Here is a 20,763-nt window from a genome sequence, read left to right on the forward strand (position 1 = left end):
CTCTGTGTTGGGACATGCTGCTTTCAGTAATACCCCGCCCCTTGTGCGTGTGATCAGTGACAGGGCCAGACTGGCCGTAGCGGGCACAGGGCATTTCCCCAGTAGGCCGCCAGGGTGGGGGGCCGGTTTTGGGCTGCTGGGGTGGTGTTTTTGTTACAGGGCCGCTTTTGCAGCACAGCTGCAATATCGGCCTCTGTCACAAAATCGGCCAAAACCGGCCCAGGAAAACAGCTCGCCGCCACCCCTAACCCCCTCGGGAGCCGGCCGAGCACTTTGCCAGGGCTGTTTTTGGTTCCAGTCCGGCCCTGATCAGTGCTTTAAATGTGCCGGTACTGTCCGGTACTGAGTACCGGCACTTATTTTTTTCGAGAGGGCGAGTACCTGCACTTCTCAAGAGTGTTATACTTTTAATTGGAGAGGACTGACACTTCTCAGAAAGACTTACTCGGAACGCCAGTTCGCTACATTGAGGAGCACTCTCCGGAGCTTGGATATATACTGATAGAATGAGTGAATCTTTTTCTTTCTACTTGGATAACTAATGGAATACTGAGCGAGCAGGATTATTACTAGATACAGTGCGATTTTCTTCTTGTGAGACGGATTAGGTGATAACATTTTGGATTTGAGAGATCATCCAGATAGCCCTGAAGAAGTCATAGATGCGGGTGCATCGTTGTTGACGAAACACGTGTTGGCTTTGGATGAATTTTTGAAGATTGCAATATATGACTGAAAGGAAGATTTTGTCTGATTTGACGATTAAAATCACCACAAAAGAAGATTAATTGGACTTCTTTTTACTCGGAGTAAACTTGTGCTCAGGACATTGCTTCACAATTTTAGTTTGGACTGGTTTCACTGGTCCACATCAGGGGAAACAAGTGGCTGTCCCTGTCCTTGGGAGCACACTGTGACTGTGGAACGTGTTTTTATTTGGGGGATAAATATTGTCTTTGACACAGGGTGTCGGGGCAGCTCTTCAAAGACAGTGTCCAGTTCTGCCCTTTACACTGAGAAAAAAAAAGTGGTTTGTAATTAAGATTATTAAGTGACTAAAGCAGGTGAGTAATGTATCAATTATTCAGGATGAACAGCAACTGCGGGCAGATTTCTTATGAAGCAAATTTATATTTAATGAAAACATAAAAGACTCTGGTGCAGAAACGCTGCCTCCTAAATTGTACAGGATGTTTTTATTACAGTCATTTATTGCAAGCAGTACACCCATGACATTGATAGATTTACAGACACAATCATGATAGTTCCCTAGTTCCATGATGTTAGTTAATTAAAGGGCATAAATGCATGGTATGTACACAGTACATTTCCTTCCAGTTGTATTCTAAAACGTGACATCAATAATAAAGAACAATTTGTCGCACACTGAGCATACAGAATGAGTGTATTTGTTTAGTTACGCGTCACCCTGTCACCTTCTGGCTACTTGACAGCATTTGAATGTCTGTGAATGCGGATGTGCGTATAACACCACACTGCACTCTCAGCAACATACCAGCTCCGCTGTAATCAGGCGTCGTAGCACACCCGGGACACGCTATGTGTCACTGGATGGGCCCAATGATGAAGCATGCGACCAACTAGGTTGGTGGGTGAGGGCTTCATGAACACCTACTAGGTGCCTGCTGATAAATACAGCCCAGAGTCCTACTTAGGTCACCCTTGGCTAGTCCTTGTTGATACCATATATGAATGCGGACGCGCAGTGTGACCTTGGTTTGAGTAAGGGGGGTAAATAGAAAGCCAGCCGGCAAAGAATGAAGCTGACAGTAGGTCTACATGGGACCCCTGCAGCTTGCAAGGGGGACACCCTTTGCTGCACAGGCCATATTTCTTTACAAATAAATTAACACCACTTACAGTTGGAAATCGCTCAGTTATCAAATATTTGTTTTGTGCCGACAGGATATTGCAGTTTATCCTATGCAGTGATTTATTGTTCTTTGCAAGGCAGTTTTAAGTGTGGTTACCTAGGGTGCCCCCTGGAGGGAAACAAACTGTACTGAAATGTAATTAATTTCCTTGCCATCTACTTGTGCATCAGGAAATACCTTGTGACCCATTTATTCTTTTTGGCTTCCATTGACCTCTTCACCCACTAGGCGAATGTGTGTAAATATTTCTTGAGCCAATGCAGTTTTGTGTGTCCACTTTTTAATTCAGTTTGTATAAGTTGCTATATACCTTGCATAATTTGCAGGACTTTGGTTTTTCTGTAGACATGTTGGAAGAAACACTGATTGAGCGTTGCTGTGAAATAAACGACGAGAGGGTGAACTCTTTAACTGGCGGTGTTTTTTCACCACACTCCAACTGTGATTTAAGAGAGGATGGCGGGAAGTGGTTCTTGATACGATTATGTGAACTATGGGACGGGTATACGTGGTTGTGGGAATATTTTACATTTCTAATGCACAATAGTTTAATATTTCTAATCAAACTCTTCATCTACACGTGTCCTCCATTGCTGACTTTCTTTTTTTGTGATTTTGTTCCACAGGTTCTTGCATCATGCCGGGCCTTTATTCTGACTGCTCGACTCCCCACCAAGGTAAACTGAAACTTGATCTCTTCTGCTTTCTAAAATGTCACCTTGATGTGAATATTCTGCACTCGTCTTTCTTTTTACACTAACGAGTGGTGAAAATACATCCCACTGTGATCAGCTGTGCTTCTGAATTGATGTGCTGTCTGGACCACCTGGTAGGGATCATTTCCTTGACCAAGGGATGGTTTATTATACTTAAACCTGCAGATACACCAGTTTGCAACTGTCTTTTTTTTTACTACTAGATTAAGGCTTAGTTTCTCCTCTCTCTCTTATTGTATGTTAGCTTCGCCATTAACGAACAGCTCAGTACATCATATATAGTAATCAGGGGCACTGGAATTGTATGGCAGGGAAAGACCAAATTATGCAAGAGGGTGAACTATTATGTGGCATGAAAAGGCAAGTTATCAAGTATAAGGCAGGACATTTTATGATAGTATTACTGCATTATTTTGTTATTTTTATTTATGTGAGCACTGCAAGGGTTAAGGTTTCAATGCATTAGTGCCCGTTTAATACCCTAACACATAGATAAGCATCTGAAATGTAACCAGTCAGTGCGTGTGGCTGCGTTTTAACAACTTCTGATTCCTTTGACATAAAAAACATTTTTTGTTAAAACCTGCAGCTTATGCAGCATATGATAGATTAGGTGACAAATCCATAAATGTGCAGAAAATGACGCAGCTGCAGTATCGCATAATTCCAGTGCCCTGATAATACTCATGGAAACATTTAATGACAACATATCAACTAGTCATGTGATCGTTTAAAGAACATTGGTATCTGAAGATATGTAAATTACCCTTGTTACGGTTCCCTTAATATCATTTGGGTGATTTAGAATACCTGGGCCTCATTACGAGTCTTCAGTGTTAGGTGTACTAAGAGAGGGTGACGCTACCTTCTACTATTTACCTGAGTACTCGATATAGGAAAGAACAGAAAGGGCTCCTGCGGATTTATTCAAATAATATAGCTAATTATTCGGGGATGCATAAAACACTCAACATAAAATAGTAATCACTATCGAATTGAATTCATCAATAAAAGTAATCAATGCAGTAGAACTTCACACTGAAAACAAAAGTAGTTAATCTAATGTGTATTATTTGTTTTTAAATGGATTTATCGATCGTTCCTTTATGCATATTAAATATTAATCACAAAAGTAGACAAGTAATCTGACGGTGCTCAAGCGGGTGTAAACAAATGTCTAACAAGGGGAGATGAAGGCTGGTTCTTGTTTTAAAGGAAGAGTCAAAATGTAAATGTAAATGTAAATGTACAGGAATTTATATAGCGCAAATCACCAAGCGGTTTCTAAGCGCTTGCTTAGGGAACCCCTCCTGGTATTCCCCTGTGAGATAACCCCGGCAGGGTATCCGCAAGGTGAAAGCCAGGCATCCCGCCGCGAGGGGCCGTTGTGGAGATTAAGCAAGCTATTGCCCAGAGTCGCAGAGTGTGAACCCGTGAATCGAGTAGGCACCGGAGCGAGAATTGTCGAGTCCATGGACATTTTAGGACTCAAGACCCCGCCGAGCCGGGAATTGAACCCTGGTCCCGGGCTGACCTCTGCTTCCAGGTCTGCCTCCTCTAACCAGTGAGCCACACTTCTCCACCAAAAACATAATCTTTTAATGTTCCCTTAATGTATTGAAGTAACAGCAGTCCTGTCTGTCATTTGTTGTCGACGTTTTGGCCTCACTGCGTCAGTGTCCTTGGGTCTCACTGGGATTAAAACCATCAGACTACCAGGAGCGAAAATATCACATAGAGAAGTTTGTTATATGAACTTGGATAAGAAGGACACTGAGACAGTGGTATCAGCCAGTGGTGGCTGCTAGCTGGGGAAATCAGTGGGGGAGGGAGAATAAAAAAATAAAAACCAGCCTGCAGCATGACGTCCGCCCCCTCTACAGACGATTCTCACTCAAAGCTCCCAGACTCCCCTGTGCCAATCTAGACGCTACACTCATGCTGGTAGTACCCAGCATGAGAGCAGTGTAGGGACTGGGCGGAGCGGGCTGGTTCCACGCTCCAGCAGGGACTGGGAGTCTGTGCTCCTGAGTCCTGTCGATATTTCCAAGCAATAGCCTGGAGACATCCAAGTCTGGCCAAATCTACATACGCACTGGCAGTGCCCTGAGCCCACCACTCCTGCTCCTGAAGGGCCCCCTACAAGACTCTACTGTGGCTTTGGAGTAAAATAAAATTATAATAAAGCAGTTTTATTAACTGCTACATTATCATTTTATTTTACACGCGTCTGCTGGTTCCTGCAGTGGGGCAACGCTCCTCTGCCATAACGGAGCAGCCGCCCCTGGACTATCAGCCAAAGTCCATCATAAGCAACACCAATATATGTATGTATGCACCCCAGCCATGAGTCGAGCAGTCTCCTCCTCCATGTAAAAGTGTTTAGTGCAAATTATTTGCATCCTCCAAAATCCGACTGTGCAGGAGTCTAAATTTATCAACTTTTGGGGAATAACACGACGATTTTGGTGTTTACCGCACTGAAATCCACATGTACTGGTAATTGGCATTTTTCTCTGATACATTTAGGCGGGATTGACCTTCAGAAATTTACATTGGGAAGATTGAGTGCGGTGTTCGCTACAAAATTTATCGGATGTTCTGTAGGTCTTGAATTTGAAACGTTCTTTTCTTTTTCTGCTAGCCCACCAGGGACATTAGGCGCTAAAATCCGAATCATTGTTGCAAGAATCCTGGCATAATGCTGCATTAGCACTGTTTTATACACATTGCTCTCCCTCACTTACATAATACAAAAGGAAATGGAAAATAGGTTATATGTTTACTCCAGCACATCTGCATATACCCTTGAGGATCTCCACTGTTTTATAAAGTCGGTACCAGAAAGAAAGCCAAGCCTGATTTACATGTATACAATGAGCTCTTCCCTCTGTCTTTATGTGAAAGCAGCATCCGTGGTCTTTAACACCTTGAATTTCAAGTTTTCAGAATGAACTTGAACTTACTGAACTGAGCACTTCACCCTCCGACCAGGCCAGTGTTTACATTCTAAGAATGATAAATGGCACGAGGCCGTTAGCTTCAGTAGATATCAAAAGAGGACTTGCCCGATCTCAAAGAACCTGATTTTAAAAATAGACAGGCCAAGTAATCTGAGGGGCAGCCTGTGGCCACAGATAGTGCAGGGCCTCCATGAACCTCAGCTATCTCATACATAGTAGAATAAAGTTTTTGAAGCCACCATATCCGCAATATTATTCGCCCTTCTTTGGACCATTTAACAAATGGATGGTTCACTTAGAAAGAGGAAACATGCATTATTCTACAGCTAGGGTCACACATGTCAAATTAACCCCATATTTAGGCGTCCGATGTAACAGCTAAGATCACTTTTCTCCCTCAAAGACTATGGGCCTTATTATGAGTATGGCAGTCCATAGGCCTGCTGTACTCGCGTTGGCGGTCCGACCTCTGCCACACTGCTGGGCCCGCCCACAGTATTATGAGAGTGGCGATCTGGCCACGACTGGACTGCTGTGTCTCCTGGGGATCCAGGATCTCCCGGCGGTCGCGCAGCGGTCAGGAACAGGAATATGCTTGCGGTGCCGCTGCGGCACTACCATGCATATTCTGAGTCACCTGTCCACCGCCCTTTTCATGGCGGTGAGCCCACCATGCGAAGGGTGTCGGAAAGGCAACTAAGGAAGGCTGAACAGGGTTCGTGCCGCTCCTGGGGCTGGTAGTGCATTCAAGGGGGCACATGTTGTACCCCCTTGGAATTGCACCCCTGTTTCTGCATGGTGTGGCATGCATGCCACAACGTGCAGGAACATGCTCCAGGCTCTCTCACGTCGACGGGCTGCATGTTAGGCTGTCCTATGAGCCTAACAGCCCACCGCTGTGGAACTGCTGCAGCACCACCCGCCATGGTTTACAATCGTAATCCGGCGGGTGGGCTTTGGCGGTCCTCCTGCAGACAACACATTACCGGTGCCACAGGAGGACCGCCAAACTCCTAAAAAGGCCCTTTGATTGGTAGAGTGACAGCTCGGACAGAAATGTCTTCTTAAATATGATCGATGCAACTTTTTATCCAGTAGATAATGCATATTTTTAATGGTGAAAGACCACACAATGAAAAACATATGTGCAAAGGTAATCAAAAGATGTATTGTCTTTAATGCCGTTTTGTACACTCTTTTCTCTAGTTCACAAAATGATTCCTTTAGATGTAGAAATATTATTCTTAGCTTTGTTGGTTTAACCATATTTTCACTTAGGAGACCATCACTACATCAACTCTCCTAAATGTATTGTGTAGATATTGAGCTGATTTGTTGGATTAGAGTCAACAAGAGGACCAGCACTTGATGGAGTCCCTGCTGTTTAAAGAGTATGAGTGTAGTTTGCCACTGACTGGACTAATCAATCAATCAATTAAGACATATTTAGAGCGCTCTACTCACCTGTGCGGGTCTCAAGGCGCTGAAGGCGGTGTTGGGGGAGGCAGCTACTGGTCGAACAGCCAGGTCTTGAGGCATTTCCTGAAGGTCAGCAGGTCCTGGGTTTTATGTTAATTGGCGGGGGAGGGTATTCCATGTCTTTGCTGCGAGGTGGGTGAAGGATCTGCTGCCGGTGGTCGTTCGGCAGATGCCTGGGACGCTGGCGAGGGCAAGTTTGGCAGAGCACAGCTGGCGATTCGGGGTGTAGAAGGACAGTTGTTTGTTAAGGTATGCTGGTCCGACGTTGTGGAGTGCTTTGCGTGCGTAGGTTAGGAGTTTGAAAGTAATCCTCTTGTTGACCTGGAGCCAATGCAGGTCTCGTAGTTGGGTGGTGATGTGGCTGTGGTGGGGGAGTCCGAGTATGAGGCGTGCGGAGGCGTTCTGTATGCACTGGAGTCTCTTTTGGAGTGTAGCCGTGGTTCCTGCATAGAGGGCGTTGCCGTAGTCCAGCCTGCTGCTGATGAGTGCCTGGGTGACCGTTCTCCTGGTTTCGGTCGGGATCCATCTGTAGATCTTGCGGAGCATTCGGAGGGTGTTGAAGCAGGAGGAGGAGTCGGCAGTGACTTGCAGGGTCATGGTGAGCATGGAGTCTAGGATGAACCCCAAATTTCGTGCGTTGTTTGTGGGTGTCGGGGCCGCTCCTAGCGCGGTCGGCCACCAGGAGTCGTCCCATGCGGAGGGGTGGAGCCGAGAATGAGTATCTCCGTCTTGTCCGAGTTCAGTTTCAGGCGGCTGGTCTTCATCCATTCTGTGACGGCCTTCATTCCCACGTGGAGGTTGAATATGGCGATGGACGGGTCTTTGGTGAGGGAGAGGATCAGCTGCGTGTCGTCTGTGTACGAAACAATGTTGAGGTTGTGTGCTCGGGCGATGTTGGCGAGCGGTGCCATATAGATGTTAAAAAGGGTTGTGCTGAGGGATGATCCTTGAAGTATGCCGCAGGTGAACGTGGTGGCATCGGATCAGTATGGGGGGAGGCGGACTCTCTGGGTTCTGCCGGTGAGGAAGGAGGTGATCCAGTCCAGGGTTCTGCCTCGGATCCCTGCGTCGCGGAGGCGTGTGCAAAGGGTGTGGTGGCAGACGGCGTCGAAGGCCGCTGAGAGGTCCAGGAGGATGAGGGCCACGGTATTGCCCTTGTCCAGTATGGCCCTTATGTCGTCAGTGGCGGCAATGAGGGCGGTCTCTGTGCTGTAGTTGCTGCGGAAGCCAGATTGAGATGAGTCCAGGATGTTGTTCTCCTCCAGGAAGTTGGTCAGTTGTCTGTTGGCGATATTCTAAATGGCTTATGCGGGGAACGGGAGCAGGGAGATGGGTCGGAAGTTCTTGAGGTCCTTTGGGTCCGCCTTGGGTTTCTTGAGTAGGGCATTGATCTCGGCGTGTTTCCAGCTCTCTGGGAAGGTGGCAGTCTCCAAAGAGCTGTTGATGATCTTTTGGAGTTGGGGTGTGATGATGGAGCTTGCCTTGTTCAAGATGTGGTGGGGGCAGGGGTCGGAAGGTGATCTGGAGTGGATGGTGTTCATGATTTTGGCGGTCTCTTCGTCGTTGACGTTGTTCCAGGAGAGCAGAAGGTCGGTGTGTTCGGTAGGTGTTGTAGGCCTGACTGATACAAGGGAAACATCAATAGATCTCTTGTCTTTTAAAAAAGTAGCTAAAAAATCAGCTAGCATCATCTCAGCGATAGAAGACAAGAAAGACCTAGCAAACAGAGCACACGGATGGCTAACGGTGGGTGGCTATGAAAAACTGCGGCAACAAACGTACTTCAGCATCGGCATGAAGATAAATGTTAAAGAAAAATTCTTAAAATTACGCCTCGGGGTAATTCCCATACTTCCACATCTTCCACCTTGAGAGAAACAATTCTTCACAACAGTGTCGCATGTGCAAAACCGGCAAGGAGGACATAGTTCATGTGATTTGCATCTGCCCTAGCGTAAAGGACTTGAGGTTCAATCTCTTACATCCTTTTTTTAACCTACATGCCGTCCGGACCTGCAGACAGGCAGCCAAACTGTGCTTCTCTACTAGCGACATCAAATTGAACTGTCAAGTTGTGAAGTTTTTTGACCTAATAAGAAAGAGACTTAACCATGCTAGATGAACTTTTTAAATCCCTCGAGGGTAACCATAAAACTGTTAATGACTCTGTAATTTTAATGCATCCTATTTTTGTTATGTTTAAATAACAACAACTATGGACGTTTTTACAATTTTGTAAAGATTTTAATTAATCATATACAAATAAAAATATTTACTTATTTACGGTAGGTGTTGATTTAGGGGTGTCGGTGTCTGCCGTTTGCGTCTGGGTGTCGAAGCTGTTGTAGATGTCTGCGATCTTGCGGTGGAAGAAGGTAGCCATGGAGTCGCAGAGTTCTTGTGAAGGTGGAATGTCATTGGAGCTGGGGCTGGCGAGTTCTTTCACGATGTTGAAGAACTCGCTGCTGTTGTGCGCGTTGTTGTCTATGCGTTCCTTGAAGGAGATTCTTTTGGCGGATCTGATGAGCTGGTGGTGTCTGGCGTTCCTGAGGGCTGTGTGGTTGTCTGGTGTCTGATCCTTGCGCCATTGCTTTTCGAGTTTTCTGCCGGTATGCTTGGAGTTCTGGAGGTCGTCATTGAACCAGATGGCTCTTGTGTTGGTGTGTCTGTTGTTGAAATCTTGTTTTCAATCGAATCAGTAGTAAAAGACTGAGGGCCAATTGTAAATTCAATATGACCTTAGACTCTAAGGAGCCAGAAAGGAATTGCAATAGTCATGGATTGGCTTTCATCTATCAGTTGATTTAGAAGTACTGTCTGGGCGAGGAGGAGCCACCAGTGCAGTTGAGAATTGCTTACGCATGAGATGCAGAGAACACATACAAATGGCACCCGTAAATGGCAATGGCAATCAGGCACGGTAGATGTGCGTTCAGGAAATCTTGAAAGTGGAATTTGACCAGAAAAGCTTTTAGTTTTTCTAGAGCAACAGCAAACCACTAACCAGTCAGATGTGGGAAGGTGAGGAGCTCTGCTGGCTGCCCTGGGATGGAAAACATTGATTAAAGAGCTCAATGTTCTTCGTCTTTATAATGGTTAGTCGGCATAGTGATTAGGTTTCTGCTGGTGCTTGACCCCCAGTAAAAGTTGGGTCGCCTTTCAACTAGAACGGTTTCTGGCACCGGAGAGCTTGGACTTGCTTTCACTTTTAGTGTGTGATTACAAGTTTGATAAATGGAAACCTTACAGCAGTGGTTGGCCTGAATTGTTTGCTCCTGGTAAAAAGCTAGTCGCCCTATACAGGGTGGCTTTGAATGTACTGGAGTTGGAGTTAGTGAGCAAATGGTACACAAATAAATAAATACATTTGTAGAACGTAGTTATCTACCCTTAATGGTATCCATGCGCTGTCCATAGGCACAGGAGATTAATTGATTTGCCCAGAATCACAGATGGTTGAGCTGACGCCAAGACTCAAACCTGGTTACCTAGCTCCAAAGCCGGGAGCTCTGGCCGTTACACCTCATCCTCTACCCCCTCTCTCATTTGCCATGTCGCTGTGAGGAACACCAACAGCTTAAATCTTCGTGCAGATGTTACAGGGATTGAAAATTATTTTAACCCGATCAGTGCTGCCGTTGGCCGCTGAACGTCTGGAGCACTACCTGGCTGGTGTTGCGAAAGTTCAACGGCCGACGTGGCCCCGCCCACTCTCTAGAACGACCGCACTGCACCGAAATAACGGCCACAGTAAACGGGTTAATTCTCCAAAGAAGACACAGGTGACAGGAATTAGTTTTAAAATGTTATTCAGTTTGGTTGCAAATAAAAAGATGGCAATCAAGAGTGAAACATTAGGATCTGACTTGGGTACCAGGTGTGGTCAAGTTCTGCACCAGTACTGATGAGCACAACATCAAATTCTAGCTGAAATAAGGTGAGGTGGGATAGGGGAGCTGTTCATTTGAATAATTGTTTCGAAGGAAGTCAGGGTCCAGGCTTCATTCATTTATCACAAATGGTGTGCTCAGTGTTTTGATGTCACCGGATGAGATAGAACTGGGAGTTACTTTATATGGGATACATTTAATGGGCCAAATGATGACACCCTGGGGCACGTAGCAAGACGTGGCAAGGGGCAAGACTGGCAGAAGCACTTAATTTGGATGAAGCAGGTCTTCAAGATTCTAATTACATAATAAGATAGGCACTTAGATGGAAACTGTCATTATTATTTTTATTTGTCACAAGTAAAATATAAACATTGCAGCTGAATTTAGCAACCGAGCAGGGAGTTGTGTTAATTAAGTAATGCTGACTCTCAAAAAGCTAATAATACAAAATCTTAAATATCATGATTTCTGACCGTGACATCTAAAACGAAGACATTAATCCATAGTTAGTGCAGTTAACAGTATAATAGAAAACAAGCATTTACATTGCAACGGTTTCGCCTTTGGAAAAGTTTGAGCTATTGGCATTGTAAATGACAAAATTTGTATTTGTGTTGGTTTTGAAAACAGATAAATAAATGGCATTGTCATTTACATTGCCAATAGCTCTAAGTTTTCCAAATGCGAAACCGTTGCATTGTAAATGCTTTTTTATTTATGTGTTGGTTTTGAAAACAGATAAATAAATGGCATTGTCATTTACAATGCCAATAGCTTAATCTCTCGCAAATGCGAGACCTATTACATTTACACCCACACACCCACACATAGATGTGGTGGTGTTGGATCTGATGGATGTGGTGGTGTCGGATGTGGTGGTGTTGGATGTGGTGGTGTTGGATGTGGTGGTGGTGGATGTGGTGGTGGTGGATGTGGTGATGGTGGATGTGGTGATGGTGGTGGATGTGGTGGTGGATGTGGTGGTGGATGTGGTGATGGTGGATATGGTGGTGGATGTAGTGGTGGTGGATGTAGTGGTGGTGGATGTAGTGGTGGTGGATGTAGTGGTTGATATGGTGGTGGATGTGGTGGTTGTGGTTGTGGTTGTGGATGTGGTGGTGGATGTGGTGGTGGGGCACACCATCTTCACAATCTCTGACACCATGCCATTAACATTGATAAAATGCTGTCAAGTTGTGCGTTGTGCCATGACTTTCCACCAAATGCGGCCAAAAGCCACAACACACCATTATCTTTGGTCAGATGCTTTCGAGGTATGTACCGCGGCCATATTTTTTTTATCCGATGCTGTTGAGGTGCACCATGCGCCAGTATCTTTAATCGGGCACTTCGAAGAGTACATATTGAGCATCACCTTAGATTGATTGCTTTAGAGGTGCAAACTGTAGGAAGAAGGTCAGCGGCAGCAAAGAATCATCTAGAGAAGGCCTCAAGCCTTGACCCTAAACGTTTCTGGATTGAATATACTCTTTATGTTGGCTTACTTTTTCTGAGCTTTGGTGCTTCGATAAAGTTCGTGGGGACTTGCGTCTCTGTATATATATATTTAAAAAATCTATATAATTTCTCATTTCAGAACATCAATCTGGCCCCGTTTTAAGTTCTGCATAGAGAGTGTTTTCTGAAAGTGGCGCTTGCTGCGCTCGGACACATCCAGCCATATTCCAGGCTGTCCCTGTGCCCTCGCCAGCCTCTGAAAGCCGCCTTTGTTTGCTTGGGGTGGGTGAGGGCCCCGCTTTGCCCCCTCCTGACCCACGTGGTGAATACCACTCTTGTGCGTGGCGACCCCTCAGTGAGCGCCCTGCGCAGATGCAACCAGAGAGTGTGCGTTTGGATGAAGACCCCGGTCACGCTGATGTGCCCAGTTCGCTCTTTTCTGGTCAACAGCGCCCCCTGGCCCGGCCGAGACAGTCCAAAGACTGTAGATATGACGAGCGTCATCCCTGTTGTCCGACCAACCCCCAAAAGCAGATGTCGGCAGGGGCCAACCACTGAAATATCGACTAAAAAATATCCCAAGGCCACCTAACGGTCTTCAACCATAGGTTTATTATTCCACCTGCGGTCGTAGCTTTAGAGTGCTGCTACGCACGTCACAGCGCTCAGTCAGTGGGACATGGACGAAGCTAACGAAATGTCACTTCCATGACACAACACAACCGGAGCATCAGTTCTTTCCTTTCTCGCTTTACAGACTAAGGTAAACGCGCCAGCAGACAGGATAACGGTGATAAATCAACTGAAACACCAGGGCAGTAAAAGAGTAGTGTAAAAACAGCATAAGGCGCGCAGTGTAACAAGCTACGAAGGTGCGCTCTCCAAAACGGACTGAATAACCCCTCCACAGAGGGAATTTACATCTCAAGGGGTAACCCAGCGCGAGGGTCAGGGGCTCATTCCAATGCTAAATACAATTATCTCTGCAAACAGAAGGATAACATCTTGTCCCTGTGGAAAGAGGGGAGGCTGTTCTTCTGAAAGTGCAGCGTCTTTTAAATGTTAAACTCATCAACAGGAGTTAAGTGGGCACCCCCGGGTGCCGGGCGGGCTCCTCTGCCCACAGAGGCTGCTAATGGCTGGGTGGATGGCTTTCAATTAGACGGATGGCACCCGCATCGAGATACCATTGTTCGCCCACCCCAAGGTAGCGGCCCCACCCAGGAACGCCCATTGTCGCCTCGTCCTTCCCACGGAACCCTCCCCGCCCCGTGCGGCGGCCCTCGGCGGTCTGTTAACCAGCCTGCAGGCCTGTGTGACCGGAGGAACCGGAATGAGCCGACCCTTGCTCCGGACACTGAATGCACACCTGCGGTCCGTCATTCCTGAACTCGGGGAACGGCCTCGCTGACCAGAGGGTCGCCAAGTGCACTTCAACCACACACACAGACAGGCGATATATAGTGCTGTCTTAATAAGGGGTGGTAGAAACGTCCTCCTAACGTCAAAAACAATACAGTAGTGACCATTCGTACAATCTCAAGTGCCCACCTGGACCACATAGGCTCTGGAGAAAGCTCCTAAATTAAGAATCACAGATCTTGTTTTATATATCTTTTGGTTACTCTCTGTAAACACTCAGGCATTATTATTTTAAATAATACTGAACGCACCCAGCTCTCAAGGGGCGATGCCAGGCAGCCCTTTCTACAGTATACCCGAGGCTGAGTCTGTCCTTCCAACCTTTCTGTCCTGTATGTGACGCATGTGGATGTGGGCAGGTAGCGCGGGGCACGCTTAAAGGCCTCTTGGCGCTTTAATGACATATTCCGTAGCTAATTTCTGGCAATATTTTGGTAGTCTGCAAGGAAAAGCAGATTACAATCCTTAAATTTGCAGTTCCACATCGGGGGCAGACACCGCTGCAGGCCGCAAGCACTCATCACACACACACACACATCGGGGGCAGACACCACTGCAGGCCGCACGCACTCATCACACACACATCGGGGGCAGACACCGCTGCAGGCCGCACGCACTCATCACCCACATAGGGACAGACACCACTGCTGGCCACAAACAACCATCATGCACACACATCGGGGGCAGACACCGCTGCAGGCCGCACGCACTCATAACACACACATACAGGCCCGACCCGCCATCTTGAGTCTCCGCAGCTCTCCGGTGTTCACCTCGATGGCCGGCGGCATAGGTGGGCCCGGCACCAGATCAGGGCAGGAGGGCACAAGTGGTCTCTGGTCCCACAGCCCCGCCAAGATGCCCACTTGCACACCAAGAGCAGAGACCCGGGCAGAAGAAGGGTGCAGGCGCCGAGGCTGGGGACATGGAGCTGCGCCAGAGGGCACCGAGGACGGAGCAGCTGACCGAGCCCGGGCACCATGAGCTCGCCCTTCCCTCTGCCCCGGCCGAGGCCGCTTGTTGCGAGGTGCTTGGGTGTCGGGCGAAGGAGAGGGTTGTGGCGAAGGAGGGAAGGTTGGGTCAAGGTGTTTCGGCTGTTTAAAAAGGGAGAACATTCCTAGAAAACACGAACAGGCAACTCACGTGGTGCAGTGCATTTCGGTTTTTGAAAAGAGAATATGTCCGTGTTGCAAGCCTATTTTAGTTAAAAAAAAAAAACAAGCAACGGAGAGTGAAAGGGGAGGGGGGGCGGGAACGGGCACACGGGGAGGGGGGCGGAATGGACACAAGGACAGCGGGAGGGGGCGGGAACAGGGACACAACAAAATACCTAAACTTACAAAGTGAAAACACATTTATAAACAAAATACTCCTTACCTGATCCCTGATCGCTTTATGGGAACTCGAATCTTGAACTAACTCCAACAACAGACGCATGTAAAATGAAGAAAAAATGGCGACTCGAAAAAAAAAAATAACACACACCCACCGCCGCGATGACGAACAGAAGTGGGTGGAGAGGGAAAAAATCGCGGGAACGCCCCCGAATCTGGTCCGGCTTTGACGGACAGATCCGGCACCCAATGGCTAGCCTCCATTTATGGAGCTAGCCAATGGGAGCCGGGGGACGTTCCTGAAGTCCTTATTGTAAACAAAGGATTTCGCCTGCGCCGAAAAGCTGCGCAGAGCGCAGCCTTCGGCAGGCGAAACCCAAAAATGTATCCTCCATGCCAGGCAAACACAACGCCGAGATTACCCAAAGTCACTGAATACTGTATGTTCTTTGTTTGCCTGGATATTTCATGCACAAAGGTCGGCGTTTAAGATGGAGGACACAGACATTCGACCTTCAGCGCCTGCTCCAACTCATTCTACAGCCAGGCACGAATGGGCCTCAGCTCTCTTATGGTATTTATGTGGTAGAAATGCATAAAACAAATTTTGTCGATTCGTTGGTTTTTGTTGTAATGGCGCAGGGATTGCCACAGTGATCTGCCAAAAAGCTGAGTTTGAGAGGCTTTGAAACACTTAATCTGACATTATGTCACTATGACGTTGCTTGTCCACAAAGGAAAGTAGAATTTAGCCTTTAAAAATGCATTGTTTGCAATTTTTGGGGGGTTCGGGGATTGCTACTCTCTAAATAGGCAATAAAATATATTGCCATTCGATTGGGAGGTTACAAGTTGGGATGTACCAGGCTCTAATTGGGTAGCATCTCTGTATGGTACCACCTCTGGTACATGCTGGCATTGTAGATGGCTAACCTTTATGTTGGCAGCCACTGGGTCAAATAACTCTCGCTCTGGCAGAATGCCAACCGTTCTCAAATAGATTGTGATCAACGGGTGTTGTTTCATGATCTCTTTTATTACTTTCTGGTGCTTTTTGAAAGTGTTATCAGCTATATGCAGCACAGCTCTCTCTCTCAAATGTAGTTAAACCGAAGACTCAGAAAACGTACTTCAGACTTCATTCTCTGCTGCCTGGGTTAACTTGATACTGATACAGGGGATTGGTGGCAAGGCTTGTTAGTATCTAGTTAAAGGACTATAACACAGAACTGTAAACACATTTTTTGTTGCTTTTTTTTTGCATTTAACCCTATCGCTGCTGCCGTCGGCCGTTGCGCGAGCTACCTCCCTGGTGCTGCGCATGTCCAACGGCCGACGCGGCCGCACCTGTTTCTTCGAACGTTCAGCACTGGCGCTGAATGTTCGAAGCAGTAAACGGGTTAAAAGAATATTCTTTATTATTGACATTTTGATAATCTGCATATACATGTTAGTGACGTATTATTAACTGGAAAAATTCTTAATAGATGAGATTGTGAATAGGGTCAGAATTCAGGTGAATCCTAATGGCCGAGGACAACTGTCAGAGGTCAGGATTTTCCATTGCGTATATTGGACCCTTCATTTTGCAGAATAGACCTCTAGGCCTTCAGAGCTGCCTACATTGTTCAAGGGCTAGGAGCCACCTTGGCACTTTGTTCCATTTCAGCTAGTCCTGAATCCTAGTTGTAAATATTGTCAGCCAGGCCCTGCGGCTTGCGTGTGAGATATATGGTACGGAATTCCTAAACTTCCCACAATGCTCTGTTGTAATTATTGGGCATCTATGGAAGAAAGGACCTAAGCTGCTGGTACTAGTGTAAGTGACATCACTTGTAAAAGTAAAGAGTGAATCAAGAACAAACTATTAAATGAGTATTGTGGACCCTGGTTTACTGGTGTTTGAAAATAATACGCTTAAGTTACTTATATTTCTGAAATCTAAATATATGATCGGAAAGGAACATTACATTGCGGTGGGCGTTAGCGGAAAGGTGGTTGGACAGGTGTAGATGAACGGAGAACTGGTTAATGTCCACAAAAACTGTTATATTTGTGTTGGACGCGAGGAGTAATTGTGTTGACAGCATCTCTTGCTGTGCCCTATTCTCTCTTGAACATCAAGAAGAAAATGTAAATCTGAAAATAATGAGAACCATATCTGTAGGCTTCCCATCCTCCTCACCATGGAGATTTCTGGGAGAGCCACATTCGTCTTAGCCGTCAGTTTTGCAGTTGTGCTGACAGTGCTGCATTTCTAACAGATTGTCACTAGCATGAAATTACTCATGCAAAGCATTAAGAATATTCTTCCCCTCCTTATCTCCTGGAAAGTGTTTAGGAGCCCATTGATAATCTGTCGTCCCTTGCAGCCTCTGTAGCTCGAGCTCCCGCAAGCGGCTCGCGACAAGCCGCACTGTGTGGCTTTACCGCGCCTGGATTAGGTAATCAGAAAGCACTTGGACTGACAAATGCCCCACTCTTGCATTATGTTTAGATTGTTCGAGTCTCCCAAGGGCAAAACAGCTCATGGTGACATGATTGATGTGTGAAATTGTTTGAAGTGGCCTTTATTTATTGGTGTCAAGCAGAGTTGAGATCGTCACATCGAACTGAATGGGAAAATCCAGAGAGGAATTCAGAATGGCCAAAAAGTATGAAAATAATATCCATTCACATTGATTGTATATAAATTCACCTCGTGCATATGCATTGTGCTTATCCTCAAAACCCGATTGGATAGTGCATTGGTGGTCGGAGGTGTAACGAAAGTTGAGGGGGCCCCATGCAAGGTACATTGGTGGGTCTCCCGCTCCGGATTTCTCAGTCCACAGCACTGTGCTGAGGAGGCCCCCTGCAGCTCGTGCCTCCCCTCCCCCGCACCGCAGGGGTTACGGAGGCCTGTGTTACGCCACTCTTGGTGGGCCAAGTAGTCCAGTTCCTACTGTCAGCTGATTGCTTCTCGCTATAGTTTCAGCAGGATAATTCTTATTTTTGCCTTAATTTTTAACCTGCATTTAAGGTCCAACAGCTGTAGACATTTATGGCAGAAATTAGGGTTTCAATTCAATGTGTTTTAATTTGCACAATTAGGAAATAAACTCCATCAGATCCAAGTGGTGTAATTGCAGAGCTGGTGCCGCTGACACAGCCATCTTTTCGATGCATCAATAATCAGATGATTTGGCCGGATTTCCAGTTATGTTCGGTAAGACGTTTATGATATAGGTAGGCCACGATTTCAAGATGAAGTGTCCGCATCTGTTAACCATTGTTTCTGCAAGTTCAAGCATTATAATCAGAGGAAGGAAGCACTCCAGGATTCACTCACTACATTGAGTAGGGACACAACAGCTGGTTGATGGCCCACTGGACCTGTGGGAACTGACAAGAGTAGACCTGCCTACAGGGAAGCCAAAGAGAAGCTATTCCATGGTGTCCTGTGAGAGCACTCACTGGAACATTTCTCCTGGCACGGCTTTGGGGCAGTGCGACTGGGGCGGCTGCGCTGACCTGTGGAGGGGCGTCAACCTCGGGGGGGACGGGACTTTTGTTTAGCAATAACTTATGATTGGAGAAATGGGGGGCACTTATGCCCAACGGTTGTGAGGGAATCCAAGGAGGCGGTCATGGGGAGTGGGAGCGCAAAATGATGGCCGCACCAGGCACCTCCAGCGCTTAAGCTGGCCCTGGCTCAACTGAAAGAGACCTAACGAAAGTGACCAAATGAGGAAGAGAGACTGGAGAAGATGGACATAGCTGAGCAAGAGGGAGCCTCACTTCTAGTGCTAGAACCTAGTTTCTATGACACCTTATTCTTCCTGCAAAAGTGTTTTATGTACTGATTGAAGGGGGATATGCAATCTACAGATGAGGTTTCTAACTCTTTAAAAATAAATAAAACGTTTAACTTCATCATTCTCCTCTCATGTCTCAGTATGAAAGGGTGCGAGTCCGGTCCTGCAAGCAGTTTCAGTTTGGCAGGTGTTTTCCTGAAAACCTGCTGCTGCTGCTTTTTCAACTTTATTCTGCTCTGTGTCGTCCCACACATTGTGCAAGTTACCATGCTGAAGACTGATAACCATACACACCCCCCTTTCAATGGTTGCAATGACCGTCATACTCATATTGCTCGGTAAAGAGCAGTTAGTTAGAGTCCCACATTCTGGTTTGTCTTTATCCACATTACGCCCATCACACCCTATAAAGGATCCTACTGATTGGCCTTCAGTTTATTTAACTGCCTTGGCTTCATTACACAGTTATACATTTTTAATGTGCTTCATGTTGGACTTGTCATCCTTAAGGTGATATTCCCCCAACTTTTCACCTGCTTAACTCCTATCTTTGCTGTATCTTTTTGTTGGTCATAGGACTCTGAGGCACTTTAGCACTGCTAATCAGTGCAGAAGTGCATGTGCTTCTACTCTAAACATGTTAACATTGGTGTATACCAGTTTGGTATATTCAGGTTACATGTAGGTCCCTTGTAAAGTGGTACACCGTGTATCTGTGGCCTGTAATCTAAATGCTGCTAGTGGACCTGCAGTACTGGTTCTTCCATCCACACAAGGAGCTTTTAAAACCTGTCTCAATTCTGCCATTGTAGCGCCTATGTGTGCAGTTAACTGCCATTTCGACTTGGCATAAACCTCTGGCCAAGCCTTAAATTCCTCTTTTATTACACATTAGTCACCCCTAAAGTAGGCCCTAAATCACCCTAAGGGCAGGGTGCTGTTTAACTAGAAGACTTAAGTTTTATATGTCCTGGCAGTGACAAATCACTAATTTAGCCTTTCGCTGCTGTGCGGCCTACTCCTTCCATAAGCTATCTTTGGGGATGCCTTAAAATATCTTTTAAGCTGTAATTCCTGATGGGAAAGGAGTAGCCACTTCATGTTAAATATCTTTGGAATGGTGGTTATAAACCCTCTTTAATGGTAAAGTTGGATTTGACAGTACCATTTTAGAAATACCACTTTTAGAAAGTGGCCATTTCTGTGCTCTTAACTTTGCTATGTGTGCCTGCAACCTGTGTCCATACATGTCCGGGCTAGGTGACAGCTACACTTTGAGCATTCCCTCTAAACAGCCTCAACACAGGAAGTGCTGGGTGTGACAGGGGATTCATCTGCATACGGATAGCCTTCCTGGGCAGGAAGGGGGAAGAGGTGGCAAACACATTCGAATAGGTTGTGTCCTGCCCTCACACAAAGGGCTGATGTACCCTTCACTGGTAGTCTGGAGCAAGGGCTGGGCTGAAGGGGATCTTTGTGCACTTCAGAAAGTTTCTTTGAAATTATCCTGTAGGGAGGTAGGAACCTTCAGCATGGTTTCCCCCACTTTTTGCCTGGTGTTGGGATGGTTTCTGACTAGTCTGACTGGGATTGTGCTAATCAGGACCCCAGTCCATGTGCTTTCTCCCTAAATTGGACACAGTGAGTACTTAGGTACACTTCAGATTGGCTACTGGTGTACCCGGATAATTCCCTAGTATATGGTACCAAGGTACCCAGGGCATAGATACACCAGGGGTCTCCCCCTGGGCTGAAGCATGTATTATGCCTCCCATGAGAGACCACTCAGATTGTGACTACAGGCCT

The 20,763-nt window shown here is 46.4% G+C and overlaps 1 protein-coding gene across 2 annotated transcripts in view; it reads left to right on the forward strand.

Moving 5' to 3' along the window:
* The window catches only part of CARMIL1 (capping protein regulator and myosin 1 linker 1), a 1,033,060-nt gene that overhangs the window by 281,359 nt on the left and 730,938 nt on the right, over positions 1–20,763 (forward strand). For both annotated transcript variants that reach the window (XM_078687906.1, XM_078687907.1), the window contains exon 3: positions 2,522–2,572. In XM_078687906.1, coding sequence (XP_078544032.1) covers positions 2,522–2,572 — 51 coding nt within the window. The remainder of the gene's footprint in view (positions 1–2,521; positions 2,573–20,763) is intronic.

The sequence above is a fragment of the Lissotriton helveticus genome, chromosome 4_1, assembly GCF_964261635.1.
Source record: "Lissotriton helveticus chromosome 4_1, aLisHel1.1, whole genome shotgun sequence".
NCBI classification, from domain to species: Eukaryota; Metazoa; Chordata; class Amphibia; order Caudata; family Salamandridae; genus Lissotriton; species Lissotriton helveticus.